Genomic DNA, 19897 nt, shown 5'->3' on the forward strand with positions numbered 1-19897 from the left:
ATGAGGTGGTTTACCCGGCGATGCACCAAGAGCAAAGAACTCTGTGTAAGACTGAATCCCGCTTTCTCCAGAAATACTATGCGCTGTCGTCAGTAGATACCACCTTGCCTGGGACTACGCCCTTTATAAGCTACATCTCTTTCCACCGCTGGAACTAGAAACATCTTCCAAAAATGGGGAGTAAAGTAAAAAAACATATTTTGTTTTTATGGAAAAAAAGTTTTTTTTTATTTTATTTTGCAAATTATTCACATTTTAAGCGGAATTAGCATTTGGACCACGACGACGACCGAAGGCTTGGACAACATTAACAAATCGTCGGTTGTATTGGATTCGTCGCTTGGCACGTCCGGTCTTCTTCTTTTTCTTCTCCTGCTTCTCTACTTTGGGTGTTTGTCCCTTCACTTTGCCGGCACGAGCCAGGGAACCGTGCACTTTACCACCCAACAATGGAACGGTCACGTCCAATTCGAAGCTGGACAAGCTGCTCACGGTGGCGTCGTCGGCTAACACAATACCAGCATTGTTTAGCACGATGTCTTCGCACTCGAATCCCTTGCGGATGGAGATTTCATTCTGAAATGGAAAGAAAGATTAGTAAATTCAGTAAATTTTTGTACAAGTCTGCGAGAGAGATGGGCTGGTCGTTGTAAGGCGAGCGCATATATTGGAATAGGGTTCGGCGGTTGGAAAGAAGTGTTGCAATCGGGAGTGGTCAACCGGTTGAGGAAGAAATAGTCCCTCGGACTTGATTTTCAGCAAAAACAAGTACTTCCGTTCTTTGGTGAATTTTAAGACACTAGAATGCTTCTAGTATCAACATTTTGATGAGCAAATCTGGATATGAAGTATCTAAAATCGCATCGAAAGTGAAGAACTTCTCAATGAAAGCCGAGGGACGTTGAGTTACGTTTTGAATACCAAACATCGTCCGCGAACAATTGTCAGTTAAGAGGGATGGATCGAGGCTTTTAGAAATTATTCCTAGCCATCACCAGTCCGCACCAGATTTGTACATTCCTCCTTTGGAAGTTGATTCCGTAACCATCCTAATATGCTTCGGCATAAAAATGGTCAGATGCGTCTCGCTTGACTCCGCCTCAAAGCATTTTATCATCCACAGCACTTTCTGATCAAATCAATTAAAGTCGAGGTTGACTGGAGACTTTGCTCACGCTATCATTGCGTGAAATAATGCAATACACAACACAATCCGCCAACCTGGCTATGACAGAGGCAAACGCCGCACCGCCACAACCACTGAACTCCCAATGGTCGCAGTTAACCAACAAAATGCCGCTTTCCCAGTCATGTTTACTCGATCTTACCTTAATATCCTTAATGGTAGCATCCCCCTGGACTTCCAAGGATTCAACTTCATCGAAACCGCGTACAAAGATCTGCATTTTGATTGCTGAAATGACGGAAGAAAAATTGCAAATGTCAAATACACGTGCGAACAAATTAAAGCTCGAATTTTCTAGTAGTAAATGCCACAACGTTCACAAATCGAGTATGAGGATAAAACTCAAAACACGCCCTTTAATAGGACCTTACGTTAAAAGTTAATTAGGACTATTTACGGAGAAATTTACAAAAATAATTTCAATCACCTCTACACGTTTCTCTGTGTAATTACGAAAAGAAAGATGTCCGGCGGCGAGTCTCGAACACTTGAAGTTTCGAACGAGTCTCGAGATATTTTTCGAAAGTTAATTGCGATGTGAAGTTGGTAGGGGGAAAAAAACAGAAATCGGAACTGCTTTTTATAACTTTTCTCGCTAAAAATAGGCAGAAGTCAGTCCAGACTGTTTCCTAAAACAAGATTAGAACCACGGATGTTATAATTTTACCTAAAAGTTGGTGGAAAACGTAAGCTACTATCATTAATCAAACTGAAATTCAAAATAGGTGAGCGTATATGCTTTTGAATATCGAACAATTTCCGGCTGCACACCCCCACACATGATTCGAATTCTCGCATCAATCTTAGCTAACTTCAGATGCGGATAAAGAAACGTCATACTTTGACATTTCATTTCACGTGTATTTAGCATCTTGTTTTGAAATGATTGAAGACATGAGAAATATGAATTTTTCTGTTGTTTACGTTGGATAAATAGTTCATAATTTGTGAAAAATACGCGTTTACGTTATATAGTATATAAATCCACAAGAAGTGACTAGTGATTTTGGGAATTAAGCGCATAAAACCGAGTTTGTAAGTCTTTCCCCCGATTCTATATGATTGCATGAATGAAGCTAAGACAGTTGCAGATATTTGTATTCGAACACCTTCAACTATGGACATCTAGAAGTGCCTTATGTAGTCTCATTTGCCTTATGAAATATTAGAGAAGCCAATATGTGGCTTTGATGTTGAACTTATGTACAAATCCCTTTTAATAGCAAAGCGAAATTAATTTTTTCTGTAAAAAATGTCGCGCCAAATCTCCATTAATCTCTATTAATTGTGGTTTCCTGATAACATTAAGTTCTGTTGGCTTAACGTTAGCACCTGCCGTGTAGTCATAATTTTACGGTCCTCTGCGGACACAGATTGATATGGAGAGCACACTCAGAACCCCACCGTGACCGGCATAGTTAGTGGCATTAGTTTGTACCCAATGCAGGCTCAGCATTCATACCAGTGGATACGAGGCGCGGGTGTTGTACAACACAACTCCAAACTCGAGCCTACAAGGAGCTCTGCCAAACCTACAGCCACCATAAAACTCCAACGAGGGGGCCAACCGCAAATACCCGGGCTAAGAACACATCCCTAACTCTTGACCGTGTTCGAGATAAGAATCCTCCGAAGAATTTTTGGCTCCCTATATGAGGATGGACGATTCCATAGCTTCCATAACGAAAAGCCTATGAGTGATACCATGGTCATCAGGTTGTGGATGAGACATTTAATCCATATGGAAGAGGATGAAATCTATAAGGACATTATCCATGATAGAAAAAGGAAACGGGGCAGACTCTGTCTGAGATAGAGCTATGGCTTAGATCAGGGCGCTAGACAGCTTTTAGGGATATCGAATTGGTGAATCTCGACGCAAAACCGCGTTGACGATGATGATGAGAACGCTTCCCCATGAATTCTTCTGGGAGATATGCCCTCGGAGCCCCCACAGTTAACCTACGGTAAGGCCTTGTGCTCGGAGCTACTTCAGATGAGTCCCGTGCAAACTCGGGGCTGATTACCCTAATAAGCTTAAGAGTTTTCGCCTATTGCATCATGACTAACAAGTCAATGTGAATACAGTGTTTCCTGGTGCCATCACTTAGACGTTCTCCTTTAGCGATTTGGTGTTGACTCAGACGACAAGGTTCTTCCTCTAGGATTTTACTGTGGCCATAGGGCTTCGTTGTCCAGCATCCGGACTCACGTAGTCTGACGGCATTGCACGCTTCGTTCTATTGTACTCTTTGCTGAAAGCCTGCCACTATACAATATAGTCATACAACAACCCACACCTTTCGGAACGCTCCTTCCATGATGCCACTTATAATGGATGGAAACATCCCTGACACTAACATCACCAAGTCATCGGAATACGCCACTACCTTCACCCCCGCCAAATTTCATCCATCACTATTAACCAGAGCACCAGAGCATCCAATACTGGTCAAGGCTTCCTTGATGGCGTTCGTACTAACGTTTTTGAATGCTCGCTCTATATCCACGAGCGCAGCTAGCGTATACTGTTTGTACTGCAATGACCGCAAAACCGTGTCAGTTACTTCCTGGAGAGCAGTTTCTGTGAATTTACCTTTGAGGTAGGCATGCTGGGACTTAGAGAAAGGCGCTATCTCCATAATCGTCCTTAAGTGGATATCCAGGACGCGCCTTACAATCTTCAACACGAAAAAGGTGAGGCTGGTTGGTCGAAAGTCCTCCGCGATCTCATAGCCGCGCCTGCTCGCTTTCGATATGAAAACCACTCGTGTGCGTCTCTAGGATTTTTGGGACGTATCCCCACAAAATACAGCTCCAGTAAATCTCGAAAAGCCATGGCACAACTCTTTCCTGCTGGACCCGGAGATTTATGTGCGGAAAAGATAACCCAACCTATCTTACCCATTTCCAGGGATTTAACAATCTCGCACGGGTGGGGTGGCCGCAAACCCTCCATACAAGGCTGTAACTCACAGTCCTCCTCGCTGGCGGGAAAGTGCGTCTGAATCAGCAGCTCCAAGGTTTCACCAGAAGAATGTTCCTTGGACAGAATCTTACTGAGCCTCGGGGATTTGCTGGTGCTTTCGATGTTCTGAAAATAATCCAACCAAGACCGCCAAGAGGCGGCCGGCTTGGTACTTCTTCAAGCAGTCTTTTTATAGCTGCAAATATTTATGCCTGTAGCAGATGTTGAAGATTTCCCTGGTCAGCTTTCTGAGGCTGGAGTGATCTTCATTCCACGACGGTAGCAGTGTCTTCTTGCTGTATTTAGCAAGGCACAAGTCTTTGAAGGCGATATCGAATGGCTTTTCCAGATCCCCGACCTTTGATTCCACTTCGTCTGCCGTATCAATTTTACCAATTTGCGTACCGGACAGTTTGTTCTTAATTACTTGACCAAACTTTCCCCAGTCGATCCCCCTGTGGTTCTGAGACCTCTGCGACAAGATCTAGACTGAAAAAAATCCAACTGTGATCTGATAAGGATCTCTGGTCAGGCACTCTCCAGTTCTTCACACTAAGAATCCCATTGTCGGTTAATAGGGTAATATCAAGAACCTCCTCTAACCGTCACAGTTCTCCGAGCTGGAGAAATGGAAAGTTTGGTTTTTAGTAATAAAAGTAGTAGTAAAATAACGAAAGAATGACTCCCCTCTTTCGTTTATTTCCGAGCTGTCCCAAAGCGTATGCCTTGCATTGGCGTCGCAGCCTACCAACATGTTGGCCTTCTTCGTTGCTATGGCGCTCGTCAAATGTTGTAATTCTTCTTATACACGTTCTCTGCCCCCGCCTGCTCCAGTTTGACCACGACTAGGTCGCTGGAATTCAAGTCCGGATACAGAAAAGCGTGCAGCCTCTTCCTCGTGAGGATATATGCTCTACATCTGTCCTGATCAGCGTCTCGTGTGCTGTGAAAGAACTTATAATATTTGCTTTGGAGCCCTTTGATGGTTCGATCGCCTCCGACCCAAGACTCCTGTATTAGGGCGATGTCGATGTTTTCCTTTAGGAAGACAAGCAGATTAGCCGAGGCGCACTTCGAGTGCTGTAGATTTAATTGCGTTACCCTCAGCATGACCTACTCGCGTAGGGGTTTCGTCGGACCGTCGACCTTTATCTCCTCCAACAGCTCGTTGGCGGCGTCGATTGGATCCAGGTCGTCGTCCGATTCTGCAGAGCGGAACACTTTCACCTTTGCATTCCTGACTCCGAACTGCACTTTATAGTCTACCTTTCCCAGTGCCTCCAGGCATTCTCCGTTTATACGGAGCAGAAAAGGTTGGCTGTTTGTCTGGGGTTCCTCCTCCTTGATGACCACCAAGTCGATATCCCTAAAAGCTGTCTAGCGTCCTGGCTTACACCATCGCTCCATCTTAGGCAGGGTCCATCGGATGCGCTTCTTCAAAATCTCAATGATCATTCCCTTTTTCCATTCACTGGAAAAGATTGGAAGAATGTTTGATTCCCAGGATTTACGAAGGAATGGAAGTAGCAATTCTGCAGGAATTGCATTAAAAAGTTCCGCTGGAGAACCATGAAAGCCGGTGATTCCACTTCGCTTGAGTGCGTTGATAGCAACGGTAATTTCGGTATCTGCACATTATGGTGTCTTGCTATATCTATCATCCACAAGACCTGGAACTTCATGGAATGCTTATCATTCAAAATCATTGGAAAGGGCTCCTTCTACCTCTGCAACTGCTCATCATCGTGGATAAAAAATATATCGTATCGTTCTTTATGATTGGGTTGTTATTTATGTTGTAAGTGTGGAGTTCACTTTTTTTTCTCCTTTAGCTTTTGTCCTGTTCAGTGGCAGAATCGGTTCTTCTGAATCGAATTCCCAATATTTGTCGGTCAGAGGCTTGATCTAGGTGAAGTCGATGAAGTAATTTACCATCTAGCGTAACATGCCACCGTAGTTTAGCCTTTTGGTTTTTGTCCATTGACTCCTATGTGCAGACCGATCTTAGCTAGTGAACGTGATTAGCATAACTATACTATCTAAGGTGCCTCTCTCATAATTGTTCCACGGTCGGTGCAATGCGTAAGGCGCTGGAGATTGCAGTGTCCACGGCAAAAACATAGAATATGGTTTCCTGATGAAGACCGACAGACCAGAAAGCGGTTATGATATACTCCGGCTTTACTCATTGAATTGCGTGGGGAGCAATTTAACGCAGAGCACGAGTTCTTCTAACATTAGATGTTGCCACAATGCATACCAGATGAATTCATGTGGCACGCGACTTCTCTAGATCTAAAAATACAGTATGGAGAGGGTGTGTATCGCGTCAGAAGTTCCACAATTCCTGGCAAACCTGACTTGATCCACGATGATCAATAGTGCTTGCGTGTCTTGTCTTGTCCGTCGCGACTCGTCGATCGGTAGGCAAAGTAACGTCTTTGTGTCCGGCTTTCGACAAGTCGGCTGCCTGGATAACAACGTTCGCATTCTTTGCTTCCCAGTTACTATTCTCGTAAATCTGCTTATTTGCCTTCCGTGCTCCTTAAGTGCGGCAAAGCTGCCACCGTTATGAATACAAAGCCTGCATCCATCGTGAATACTAAGCTTGGACTCTATCGAATTCTTCTGCTTCAATATAAATAGGTGCTGCTCTTGTAATCACGGGAAGCATCTGATTCTGTTTCCAAATAGAATCTATAATCAAAATGGGTCGTTAGTTTACGTTTGTATGATAGGTCCTGACGTAAATCCCTCGAACCTTCATTGTCACTTGTTGCCTAAACAGTTCATTATTGTAGATAAATTTAGGGCTCCAGTTTTAAACTGAAAACTAAGAAATAGTTTACCAATTGTAATCCCGAGCATACTAAGTTTCGTACCCAAAAATCTCTTCTCTCTCTGTTTCTAGCACTTTTGACCCCTCAATATCAACCAATCCATATCAGTCATACTGTCGGTGAATGCGTAAGGATACACCTCTTTGGGTATTATCTAAACAAACCTCTTGATATCACCGAAAAGCTTACATATATTATTACATTGTTGAGTACAGTATTTGCTTCTCTTATGAAGCGACTAAAAAACGAGATATCCCGTCCCAAAATGTCCAACGATTATCCTCAAACCAACTCATTTCATCAATTTTCCTTACAGATAATCCACAATGTCAACGTCTTTAGCAGAACAATTGCGCCGCCTGGCCGCACCCCAAACGTCGATTCTATTCGACAGCAAAAAGCGACCATCGATCCTCTTCGACCCTAAAGAAGCAGCCGAAAAAGATCGCTCGACAATTTTTGAAATTGGCTACAATGGCCTCATGGAACTCGCCGCCCTGAATCCAGTCTTTTTACAATTCGAGCAGACTCTTTTTGATCGCACCACAATGACCTTCGAACGTTCCGTAGAGAGTCAAGAAGTAAATAAGCAATTGAACCAGACGATAAAACGTTTCTTCTACTGCTTGTCGCCGTATTTCATGCTGCAACCAGCTCACATGTGTCTCGAATGGCTCATTCGTCGCTACCATATCCATCGATTTAATAGGAGCGAACTTCTGCAGCTAATCTTTCCGTATCACGAAACGAAGATGTTTATTCGATGCCTGCAAGTCCTGACATTCAAGAATACCAACGATGACTGGAGTTGGCTGTTGCCCGTTCAAGGTCCTGGGGTGCCACTTTCGCGATCAGCCGTTTTGAATCGAGCCGCATCCGATCCAGCTTTTTTGAAATTCATTTGTAAGTCGACAGTCGATGCCGTGAAAGAACTCGACACGAAAGCACACACTTTGCAGGCTCAGTTTGCATTCTATTGCACGTCTGTCATTGGCGCTCTTGAGTACGCCTCTGAAATAGCAGAATGGCATGTTTCAACGCTCCTTTCATCTGTCCTAAAGGGGATGAGCTCAAAAGTGCTGGATTTTTGTGCCGCCGCATATATGATTGCAGCTCAACTGGTTGCGAAGACTCAGCTTTCATCTAAATTGCTGCAGGCGCTGATATCGAAAGTGAGTCAAGTGGAACATGCAAGGCTACATCGAGGTGCTCTCTCGCTGCTTATACTGATTTTCCAAAATCAATCCGCGAATGTGCAGCAACTTTCACTGGATGCATTGAAAAAGCTGATTTCGCATGAATGGATTCCCGCGTCGATTGACACACTCGCGAAACAAGGAGCAGTGGTTAGTTCACTGTGTGAGCCACTTGTCGGCGGGTGCTTGCAGGTAGTTCAGACGAAGGGAGACGACTGGCAAAAGTGTCAATCGTTTTTGGAAAACTTTCTTATGATTGTGCACCTCAAAGGTGGTGAGGCGATTAATTTGATCAGGTCCGTATCATGATTTTTCATTATTTTGACAATAATTTTACCAGTGTGCCCTGGCCCCCAGATGCGTTCTTGATAACTATCGCAATCAGAAGCATAACGATCATCACCAAGACGATGGAGTCATTGAAATCGACTCAGATGATGAGGATGTTCTGATGGTCGGAGTAGACGTCCAAGGCTGGTATTCTGGAATTCTGCAACGACTGGAAAACCAATACCCGGAGGAATTTGAGTTTGTATTGAAAGAGACAATGCAAGGACGAGAAAATATTTCAGAGTCAAGACGTGAAGTTTTGAAATCAGCTCTAGGTAGGTTTGGAAAGGACAACGCGCAGTCTAATTATATCTTTTTGATGTGATACATGTCTCTTTACAGCTTTCCACTTGAAGTCGCTCTATTCCGAGGACAATGCCGAAATTTACGCAAACCTTTATCATTATCAGGCACGGAATCGGGTCGAAGCGGTCAAGTTTCTGGTAGACAACATTGAGAAGCTTTCACTATCGAAAGACGATGCAGTTCTGAAGGATTGTCTTCTAGATCGATTGAGTGACGACGAACCGAAAGTTTTGCTGGAAATTTTGAATTTACCTACAGCCAGGATGGTCGCTTTGCTTGGATTAGAGACTACTGCTCTGAAATTAATTGAAATTCTGTATAAAAGGAAGCCTAAGAGCGAGAGATGGACGAAGGTACTGGTCGAAACTGTGAAACATCTTGCGCGCAAGTCAGTCTGGAAAGACGGCCCCGTACACAGGATTATATTAGCCATTGTCCCATTTCTCTTCCCTATGTCGGAACATGAACGTCTGATCCTGAAGGAAGTTGTCGTGAGCGACTTGGCTGACATTCATCCATTATTTAAAAAAATTGCAAACCAGGCTTTGAAATTAAAGAATATTGAAGAGGTTTGTGCGCGAAATGAAGAGCTCTTGAAGTCTCAGAAAAGATTATTGGAGGTTGAAAATCTTTTGTCAGCGTTCACTGATCCTCGCGACAGTCTTGGCTTTTTGATTATTATTTTCTCGTACAAGGATCAATCAAATGTGACACTAAGCGTACAATTTGTGCAACATGTCCTGGAGATAAGCAGTAAATATAGATTAGTGACTCTTGGTGAAGGCATGCGATGGTACGGAGCAATCAAAAAGAATGAAATTCCACTTCCGCTTTTCCTTGACTGTCTACAAACTATAGCTGAGAAGGCTGAGATAACTAAATCCCATTCAGAATCAACAACTAATCCTGTGTTCGTGAAGATATTTGAGATTTTACTGATTAAATCTTTCGAAAGTTCACCTGAAAAGGGAAAGAAAGAGTACTCTGGCGCGCTGAGCTCAATTCTAGCCACATCATTCCCCACGCTTACAGAGAAACTCGAGTTTTTGTCCACTTACTTCTTACAAGATTGCGTTGATGAGTCGGAGAAAAATCTTGAAATACAAATTCGTGCGATTCGTTTGTTTGGAATTGCAGTGAAGAGCGCTGACAACACGACACGACTTACAAACGAGTCTTGTGCGAAAGTTCTGGTCGCTCTCTGTAACAAAACCGAATTTGTTCGGGAATGCGCATTGGAGGCTTTGAAAATGATATATGAGAGCCCATTGACCAGTCTCTATTCCACGTATCCTCAGCTCGTACGGGCGATTCTGGAAAGATCTGATGAGATTATTATGGATCACGAACAGTTTCCACTCATCTTGTTCTCATTAGTGAAAGATAAGAAGATTAAAGATGCGCTCGGCCAACTTATTGACGTTATTGAGAAACCAGCGACCAGTAACACTCTCAAAGCGGAAGTTCTGAATATGCTAATTCATGTGAACGACAATCGCGTATTTAAAAAACTGGTAGGCATCGGCCTGAAGACTTTAGAATATGTTGAGCAACTGGACGAGAACACTCCCATTCTGGATAGAGTACGATCGCGTATTTTGTATTTAATCATAAGAAAGATCGATGGGTTCACGATAAAACTAGTCAACGAAGAGCCGAACGCTTCAATTTTCATCCGGAAAATTTTCAAATGCCATCGCGTGAAGTCAAGTCACGACGCTAAACCAGTCTCAATCGCTGTGGCTTTACTAGAAAACTTCGACACAGAACTTTACGACAAACTCACTCCGAAATTGAGATCTGAATTCCTGGAAGAAGTGGTTACGGCGCTTACTTTCAACGAAGACGCTGCACTAGTTTCTGCTGGCAATAAGTTTGTGAAACGCATCACGCTGAACACTGACTTCATCGGGCCCATTCTGAAGGGTATGCAGAAGGCTTGCAGCTCAACGTCACCGGAAAAAACCAAACGAAATAAGCCGGTCGCACACAACCCCGAGGTTTTCAATAATCCACAATGGAAAAAGGGGATAACTTTGCTGGAACTCATACAAAACAAAAAGAAAATGGCTGGACACAAATCCATCATTGTTCCGCTGGCAGAGATCCTTGAACAATGTTTGAAATTCGAGGAACAGTCCAACTTCGAGTACGCCAAACAACTCGTTCTTTCTGCTTTACTTCAATGCCTGCAAGATCCGACTGTTTGTTCGAATCTAAAGGGGGAGGTGCTTCGTGTAAATCTGGTCGTTCAATGTATCCGAGACACACAGAACCCCCAAACCCATCATCACGCCCTGCTACTCCTCGCCAAATGTGCCACGCTATTTCCATCACAAGTGCTGGATAATATCATGGTTATTTTCACATTCATGGGATCATCTGTAGTCCGTCATGACGATGCGTTCAGTTTCCAGATAATCACACGAATCATTGAATCAATCGTGCCAACCTTGGCAGGAATAGACTCCGATCAGGATCGTGACAAACGAGTCATACACTTACTAAGGGAGTTCTCTGTTATCGCGCTTGATGTGCCAGAGCATCGCAGGCTTCCGTTATATACGAAATTAATACGGACGTTAGGGCCAGAAAAACATCTTTGGATCTTCCTTTGTCTTCTCATGGTAAAGCACGTAACGCATGATGACAAGAGTAAAACTCCACAGCCCCATCGGTTCTCTAAAGGTGACGTTCCCAAGAGAGTTGAATTCGCGCTATCATTGATCAAGGACTTTGATGTAAAAGTAGGCTTAGACACTTGCATGGCCTTATTCGATTATATCTGCAAGCTACCAACGGACACCGATGAAGCCATGGAAACTGATGATGACGAAACTGTCCTGCTCGATATGAAAACATGCAAACCAAAAGAACTGCGACATTTCAAATATGTTCTCGTTCAGATAATGAGTGCTTTCACATCATCGACCGAATTCCTCAATCAAATCGCAGCCTTGAGTGGCGAGGAGACAAAAGCAATGAAACCATACTACCAAGAGTTCATCATCAAAATCCTGTGCTATGTTCCTCGAGTTACAGGAGCAATGGAACAAAATTCAGATACGAATCAGCTCCAATATTGGAAAGTTATGCTGCATCACTGTTACGATGTATTGGAAAACGCCATCTCCCTCCTCTCCCCTGAGATGTTGCTAATCGTGGTCCAAGGCCTCATGCAGCACAGGCTCCTAAGTGTTCGAAAGAAAGTCATTGAAATCTTGATCGCAAAACTGCAATACAAAACCGATTTCTTCATCAATTGCAACGATGAGCACTTGATCAATTTGCTTCAATCTCTGAACGATTTCCTGGAGACAATTTTCAACAAAGACCAATCAGCGCCGAATGACATGCTTTACATTCAACAAAGCGCTCTAATCGCCATCAAATTACTCTCTCGGTTCCTGGCTGAAAAACACACCGACGTCTTCAAGGAAATTTTGATAAAGTTAACCAAAATCCTGAAAAAACACGATTCAGTGCCAAGAATTGTTTTAGCTGCGGTCCTTCTTGCTACTACGGAAATTTGCTCCAATTTAAAAGCGCATGCAATCTCCCATCTCTCGAAGTTCATGCCGTACATTATCGAAGTTTTGCAGGAACAAGCAGACATTCTAGCCGAGCAACCATGCGATAATATTTCCATTGCAATCGTAACTTCCGTTCAAAAACTTTTCGATACTCTCCCACTTTTCCTGGGACCGTACATGGTAGACATATTGAGCGCGTTGGTAACAGTTTGGGTTCGTCTGGAGAAGTACCCAAATGAGCCACGAACAAATATTATAATCACTAAATTGACAGCAATCTGGGGAAAAATAGCTGGAACTATCCCTCTACGAGTCATCATACCTGCCTGCGAGAAGACCTACACCAAACTTACCGACGCCCAGCAATACGTAGAAATCAAGTACCTCATGAAGTTGCTGAATGAATGCTTCGCGAACGCTTCTAGTGACGACATCCAAAGCTTGCAAGTGGATGTCGCTGATTTTTACATTAGCGTTCTGGACTTCCGAGTGAAAAATGCGAAAATCGTGGGAGAAGAAAATGTCCAGAATACAGAGGAGTCAATTTTGGACTCATTCGTTTCGCTTGTTTTGAAATTATCGGAAAGCTCCTTCCGTCCTCTGTACCAAAAAGTCTATGACTGGGCCATGCGGAAAAATGAAGAAAAGGATCGAGTTATAACTTACTTTGTACTTTCTGCGAAAATCGCAGAAGCCCTCAAATCACTATTCGTCCTATTCGCAAGTGATATCATCAAAGACGCTGCAGAACTGCTGGACCAATGCAATTCATCCAAAACTGAATCGGATCTATACTTCCCTGGCTCAAATCAGAAGAACAAATTGTTGATCAAGAACATCCTGAAAACCTTACATAAAATATTCCTACATGACAGCAAGGACTTCATCAATGAACATCGTTTCGACATCTTAATGCAACCCTTGGTCGATCAGCTTCAGAATCCCCTTATCATCGAGGATGAATCACTGACAGGGTCGTTACAATCCTGTCTATCACAATTGGCGCTTGTTACCCACAACGACACACTCTGGAAACGACTCAACTATCAAATCCTTTTGAAGACACGCAATAACAATCCGGAAATTCGAATTGCCGCAATAAATTGTTGCGTTCAAATGGCTCAAAAACTAGGAGAACAGTTTATTCCATTGTTACCGGAAACAGTGCCATTTATCGCTGAGTTGTTTGAAGATGAGGTGGAGAGGGTCGAGAAATCGTGCAGGCGTGGAACACAAGAAATGGAAAAATCGCTTGGTATATCACTTCAAGAGTATTTTTAAGGATGTTGTAACTGGAAATATGAAGTTTTGATAACTTTAATTGACAATTGTTTTATGAATAAATGATATAGAAAGTTAGATATATGTTTTGCTTCTGGGTGAGGTATGTAAAATGCTTTGCCGTTTTAGCCCATGACTGAGCCTCCCGTCTTTTCCCACGCTTTCATAGTCTTCACTCTATGGCGTGCGCTGCCGTGTTTGGTTTTCAGTTGCTTGAAGTTTCCGAATTTCTTCAGACATCATCACTTGCCTTTCCGTTTTGGACCTTTCTGTTCTCCATCTTTCTGCGTCATCATACACACTAGGTTCACGTTAGTTTGTCTATTTTTCCCTTCTTATATGTTTCGCAAACAGACTTTTCAAGACTTCTATAATACTCATCAGTGAGCAGTACCAAAACAAGGACCCAGTTTCATGGCACCCTGACATATCAGGTACAGCTGCTATCTGGGTTCGAGACGGCACCCTCCTTAGGGTTCTTAGTCAAGGCCGAAGATGCGGCTTTGTCTGGATTCGGTGTTCAGGAATAACATTTTTTAGTGTGTCTCTTACGCCGAATGAGACGGTGCCGGACTTTCGACGCAGGCTTGATGCTTTGGAGGCACAGGATTCTGGTCGGGAGTGACTTCAATGGGGTGACTTGATTCAAACATGATCTTTTTTGAGCAAATCAAAGCAGCAGCAAACAAGGCTGCAGTTGGAGTTTCGGCGCTAAGTAGGCTAATGGGAAATATAGGGAGTCCTACGTCTAGCAGGCGACATCTCCTGATGAGCTCAACGCAGTCTGTCTTGCTCTAGAGCGCAGAGGTATGGGTTGACGCTCTTGGCAACGAGGTATATCGTAAGCGTGTCGCGGGAAGCTTTGCGGGTGGCGTATGCGTACTGGACTGTCTCTGAACTGGCCGTGATGGTGATCGCGGGAGTGATCCCCATTGCCCTTCTTGCTAAGGAGCGTCAAGCCATATACAAGCGCAAGGGAGGTGGTTGCTCGTAAAGAACGGCAACGCACTCTAGACGAGGGGCAAGTCTCTAGGCGAAATGAAACTAGAGACAGATGGACTGCGCGGCTCATCGGCAACTTAGGTGTGCGGCTGAATCGGAAGCATGGTGAGACTAACTTACCTGCACAAGGCACGATCTTCGGATTGTGTTTTGCAGTGGAGTTGTGGACGACGCCCATCACACTTTTTTTTGTTGTAGAAGGTGGGATGGGATTCGTCAGCAGCTCTATTTAAACATAGCGGATCTCTCTCCAAACTTCTGTGGCCGCTCCGAGAAGCTCAATTAGCGCTGTGGTGCGCCGTTTTCATGCCACAAACTTATAAGACCAAGACTATTGTGGCGAGAGGGAGAGAGAGGGGACGGTCAGAGTCCAGCCGACTCAGTATTCTTTGAGATCCTCAAAGAATGATTTACCTAATGTCCATAGCTTCATTTTAGCTAAATCTGTTCATTCGCAAAAGAAGTATCTGAGGACTTCTGACTTCTCTCTGTAACTTCGGTAGTCTGGCGGCTTGGTCTCCTGTAGGCCAGTACCTGTCTGGCACAAGAGCTCTTGCTGATTGGGCCTTGTTATAGGCAGGCCAAATCGTCCTTAACTTGGCACAGATGGTGAACATTCGAAGTCAGCCGCTGCTAAGTAGTGCGAATAGATTCCGGTCCTGACAGTCGCCAGTGGGATGCAGACTCTTCCCATCGAGAGACTCCCAAGACAGAGCCCCACACGGCCAGTCCATCAGCCCACTCATTCCTCTCCATATTCTTATGACCTGGAACCCCAAAGAGGGTGATTTTGAGCGCTTTGAGCGGGGCTTCTCCCATAGTTCCTGGCATGTAGTTCCTGTAAAGACGCCCCCTACATTCTTTTTGTATTTACGAGTCATTCCAACACTCTAATAACATCATATAACTTGAAGTGACCCAGAAAAAAATGGAGAAAAAAGAGTGGTATCTCCCACCCAGAATGGGCATATTGCAATGATGGGTTGAGTATTTTGGTAAACTACTCAACAACCAAAATATCGTCGAGTTGGAGGTCCCGACAACTGAAGACGAACAACAAATGCTGCCACCATCAAGCATAGAAGAAACAGTACGCCCAAGCCATCGGCTTAAAAACCACAAGTCGCCAGGAGCCGATGGAATTACAGCCGAATTGGTTAAATATAGAAGCGACCAATTACACCAAGTGGTTCATCAACTTGTGCTCAAGGTGTGGGACAGCGAATCAATGCCTAACGACTGGCAGCGAGGCATTATCTTTCTCTTTATACATAAAGAGAGAAATATCACGCACTGCAGCAATTATACAGGTATCACGTTGCTGAGTACCACCTATAAGATATTCTCCGCCGTCTTGCTAGACCAGATAGCCCCATACGCCCAGAACATCATTGGCTCATACCAAAGAGGCTTCACTCCAGGCAAATCAGCAATGCGACATGCGATGGAAACACTGTTGGAATATGGACATCAGTTGCACCATCTTTTCATCGACTTTAAAGCCACATATGATAGTATAGCGAGGGTAAAACTGTACATGGCCATGAGAGAATTCGGTACCCCGTCGAAATTCATAAGACCGACTAGGCTGACCCTGACCAACGTGCGAGACCAGATAAAAACAGCATTATCACTCTCGAGACCATTCGACATCAACAACGGTTTAAGACAAGGGGATGCCCTATCATGCATCCTCTTTAACCTGGCCCTGGAGAAAGTGATTCGCCATGCAGATGTGAGAGGCACCATCCTCCACCCAGCTGCTGGCCTACGCTGACGATATTGACATCATAGGAGGAACAACCCTATACCTTCATACAGATCGAGGAGGCGGCGCGAGATCTTGAGCTGGCCATTATTTACACAGCGTTACAAGATTACGGAAGACATAAAGCGACTCCCTCCTGAACGTTCGAACCTGATTCTGTACCCGAGAGTCGCTCCGCTCTACGCTCATCAAATCTAAAAGAATATGAGTTTTACTTTGAAATTTTTCCAGCGTATTCTTGGATAGCTAACTTAACGATTCATGCAATAAAAAAATCAATTGTGAAAACCTCCAAATGTCCCCTTAAATCGAAACGACCAGTATATGACAAGCGCTCATGTTAGCAACGAACATTTCAAATTTTAAACGGCTTTGGGAAGGGCCGTGGATAGAAGCCACCCCAAGCGGATCTCCGAAATTGTACAATTGATCCAATTTCGTTAACCTGCCTGTATTCCAGGCCCCTAAAAGAAGTCCGGAGTCAAAGGAAATGAATTGAATGAATTTGTCTTTAGATATTCGGTACCCAAGTGTAGTTCGAAAGCCGTTCTCCGTAATTTATGGTGTTAACCACTGCCAGGACACAATATCCAAAAAAAATGTAATGCAATTGTGAGGTGTCCCTGCACAAAAGTTTATTGGATATCTTCTCTCCAATGAGATGTAATCCGCCGTCAGATGGATGCGAGGGCAGAGCTCTCCAAACATCAGAAAGAGAAAAAAATCTCACAAATATCTTCGACAGTATGTAGATGAGTGTTAGGCCGTAACAATGCCTTCAAATCATTATTTGTATAAAAAGTCAACTTTTCAGTTCAATTATATTCAAAATGAATGCATCCATAAATACACATTCATGTTTGACTTCACCAGCTACTGGTTTTCAAGACGCACAAAAAGCGCATCTACGCACTATCTATAAACATAAACACATAAATACGTAGCCGCACATAAATACACACCGATCGACACCTCAGAACGAGTTACAGGACCCCATTCCGGAAAAGAATAATCAATAAAAGTCACGTTCCATTCGAAATCACGTTTTCAAATTCAACAGACCCAACTCACCTTGAGTCCACAAATGCACGCACAAACGCACACACATGTCTACAAACAACAAACCGAAAAAGGACCCGACTAGACAAAAGAACAACACCGGGAAATTTATGCATCTTCCAACGGATCTATTTCCCGCTCGCTCCCCGCCGCATTCAAAAAGGCAAACAAAGCAATTGAAAATCGAGTTCCCCACTTGAAACTGAAGCTGGAAAAGTGAAACTCTTCATGTCGTCGACAAATGGCCACGGGAACGGCCGAGTAGCCAATAGAGCGCGCATGCACCCTACTCGCACTCAACTCCCGTCGTTCAGATCTACTTGAGTGGAGGAGAGAAAGAGATGGAGTAAACAAGCCTCATTGGGTTGGCGTTATATATGCTAAGCATATGCAGTGGAAGGTGCTTGGCCACGCCTACCTTGTGGTTTGAATATGGACTCCCTTTCATTATGCTTCTGTTTGGCTTGTTATTTTGGGAACAATGAGTGACGCGTTAGAGGTAATTAGAGGTGTTGCGTGTAAATTATTGTTGTTGTTATTGTACCTTGAACGGAATCAAATTTGTTTAGGTTGGGCAAGGAGTTTTCAGTAAATTAGTTTTCGTGTGATTCTAATTTGTCACTCTAAATCACGTGAACGATAATGGGAGCTGGATAGGCGCAAATAAATCTTTGGAAGTGCCGAAGGTTGGGTAAACGTAAATAGATGACGAAAATGATAAATAAACAAAAAATAGCGATGGCGGAATGTTGTGTATGGATTTCTTCCAACAATTTTATAATTTTTGTTGATAATTCATGTTCAACTGAACGAGAAAAAAATCACATCAGCGTATCTAGTGAGAATGTTACTTGGACAGTATTTGTTGATTTTTGGCGAAAAAGTAACTTGTGAATAGCAATCTTTATTAACTGATCCTCCTCAGGGCCATAGAGAGAAAATTCGGGCCTGGAATGAAGTTTATAAGCATCTGGAGTGGTATCCGGACACCCTTATTATCTTCCTTTTCCATAGAAATGTTTATTCCCGGCCCGGACGGAATCTTCTTATTTCCACCCTCTTCTCGTTAGACCTGTGCCTCCTTAAAGGGGTTTACAAAATGCAATGACCATGACTAGAAACCATTTTTAACTGCCCCGCGATTTACAGTAGTTTGGGTAGGGAAGATGGATCGTACGAAAAGACACGAAAGTTTCGAGCTAAAGGTTCCGCTATAATTCGGTAACGTCCAGGACTAAGCAGGAATTTCAGGAATGAATCAAACAATAAAGGAAATTAGAGCTAGCTTCTGTCGTAACCCTTGGCTTTCAATACATATATGTAAAAATCTTTTGGGGATCAAGATTGTTTCCCCACTGATACAAAAATTTAGAGCAAGCTTTAAAGCGTAACCTGAAATTTCATGCCTATAATCAGATAGCAGCCAACTATGAAGAAACTAAACCTAAAAAGCAAAAGAAATCAACAGCACTTTGATCATGACGATCCAACCCTGAGCGAAGGGGTAACCCGGAGCTTTTCGATGGAGAACCCGAGTCTAGACTCAGATTTGCCATTGTTCAAGTGGGAGCCAATCATATTGGGATCCAGTCCTTAACGAACGAGCCGAAGCAGTCCCTTTCTATCAACACTTCTGATCGTGGCCCCAATCGGCGCCACCTGCTGAAGCTAAGCATATGTCTTCGGACAGCAAGAAACCTCCAGGCAGAGTTCGAGCAAAGCAATGCCCCCCGGCAAAAAGCCTTTCGGACAAGCTGTCTCCTGCAAATCGCCTTTGGACAAACCGCCCCCAATGTTGAAGGGAAAGGATCGTCTGGGGCATCTGCGGCTAAGGGCAAACCAAAGCGGCAGCGGTCTCCTGACGAACCCAACTTTTCGACTCAAATGACTGCAAAGAAGTCCCGGCCAGCAACGGCTATGTCTTAATTTGCAGCCAAGGCTATCGAAACTGATGGATGGATCTTGGATGACGACACCAATCCTTCCGGTTACGATACAGAGCAGTATGAGCAGGTTAGGAGGCAACTCCTCCTAGCTGTAAGGACTGTATCCTTTCAAGGGATTACACTACGCTTTGAATCGGTAGGTGTATACCGTATAATGTTATTGATAAACTTTCCCGACGAAAGCACGAACAAGGGGCTCAGATAGTACTGCTCCTCTCTCAACAATGTGTGGGAGGGTGCGCGACTGACACTGAAGAGGGTTTCCGAGCTACCATCGTTTAAAAAGTACTTTCTCTGGCTTCCAGAAGAGGAACGTAATGGTGCTGAGGTCCTTGAACAACTTGAAGTCTAGAATAACCTTAACACCTTCCCCTAGATGCTACTAGGTACCAAAGCAGGAGGAAGAGCCGATAGGCCGGAAACTTTTCTCACTATCGTCGTTCCTGAACCGGATATAAGGAAGATTCGGAAACAAACGGACT

General features: G+C 43.8%; 2 protein-coding genes across 2 annotated transcripts; one reads left to right on the forward strand and one right to left on the reverse strand.

The window, feature by feature from the left end:
• Window positions 1-198: 198 nt before the first annotated feature.
• On the reverse strand, window positions 199-1685 carry LOC119659035. Its single transcript, XM_038066930.1, has 3 exons — window positions 1614-1685; window positions 1329-1414; window positions 199-576 (listed from the first exon to the last, which is right to left on the reverse strand). Exons 2-3 carry the CDS (start codon window positions 1404-1406, stop codon window positions 256-258), a joined length of 399 nt encoding a protein of 132 aa, XP_037922858.1. The 5' UTR covers window positions 1407-1414; window positions 1614-1685; the 3' UTR covers window positions 199-255.
• Window positions 1686-1864: 179 nt separating this feature from the next.
• Window positions 1865-13718, forward strand: LOC119659034 (HEAT repeat-containing protein 1 homolog). The gene is made up of 4 exons (XM_038066928.1): window positions 1865-2221; window positions 7311-8486; window positions 8548-8795; window positions 8863-13718. Exons 2-4 carry the CDS (start codon window positions 7321-7323, stop codon window positions 13638-13640), a joined length of 6192 nt encoding a protein of 2063 aa, XP_037922856.1. The 5' UTR covers window positions 1865-2221; window positions 7311-7320; the 3' UTR covers window positions 13641-13718.
• The last annotated feature ends 6179 nt before the right edge of the window (window positions 13719-19897 follow it).

The sequence above is a fragment of the Hermetia illucens genome, chromosome 6 (assembly GCF_905115235.1).
Source record: "Hermetia illucens chromosome 6, iHerIll2.2.curated.20191125, whole genome shotgun sequence".
Classification (NCBI taxonomy): Eukaryota; Metazoa; Arthropoda; class Insecta; order Diptera; family Stratiomyidae; genus Hermetia; species Hermetia illucens.

Coding starts and splice junctions, on each gene's coding strand:
- LOC119659035 (XM_038066930.1), bottom strand. CDS start 1,406: ATGCAGATCTTTGTACGCGGTTTCGATGAAGTTGAATCCTTGGAAGTC. Junction 577..1,328: donor CTACCATTAAGGATATTAAG/GTAAGATCGAGT, acceptor TTTCCATTTCAG/AATGAAATCTCCATCCGCAA.
- LOC119659034 (XM_038066928.1), top strand. CDS start 7,321: ATGTCAACGTCTTTAGCAGAACAATTGCGCCGCCTGGCCGCACCCCAA. Junction 8,487..8,547: donor GAGGCGATTAATTTGATCAG/GTCCGTATCATG, acceptor CCTGGCCCCCAG/ATGCGTTCTTGATAACTATC. Junction 8,796..8,862: donor AGTTTTGAAATCAGCTCTAG/GTAGGTTTGGAA, acceptor GTCTCTTTACAG/CTTTCCACTTGAAGTCGCTC.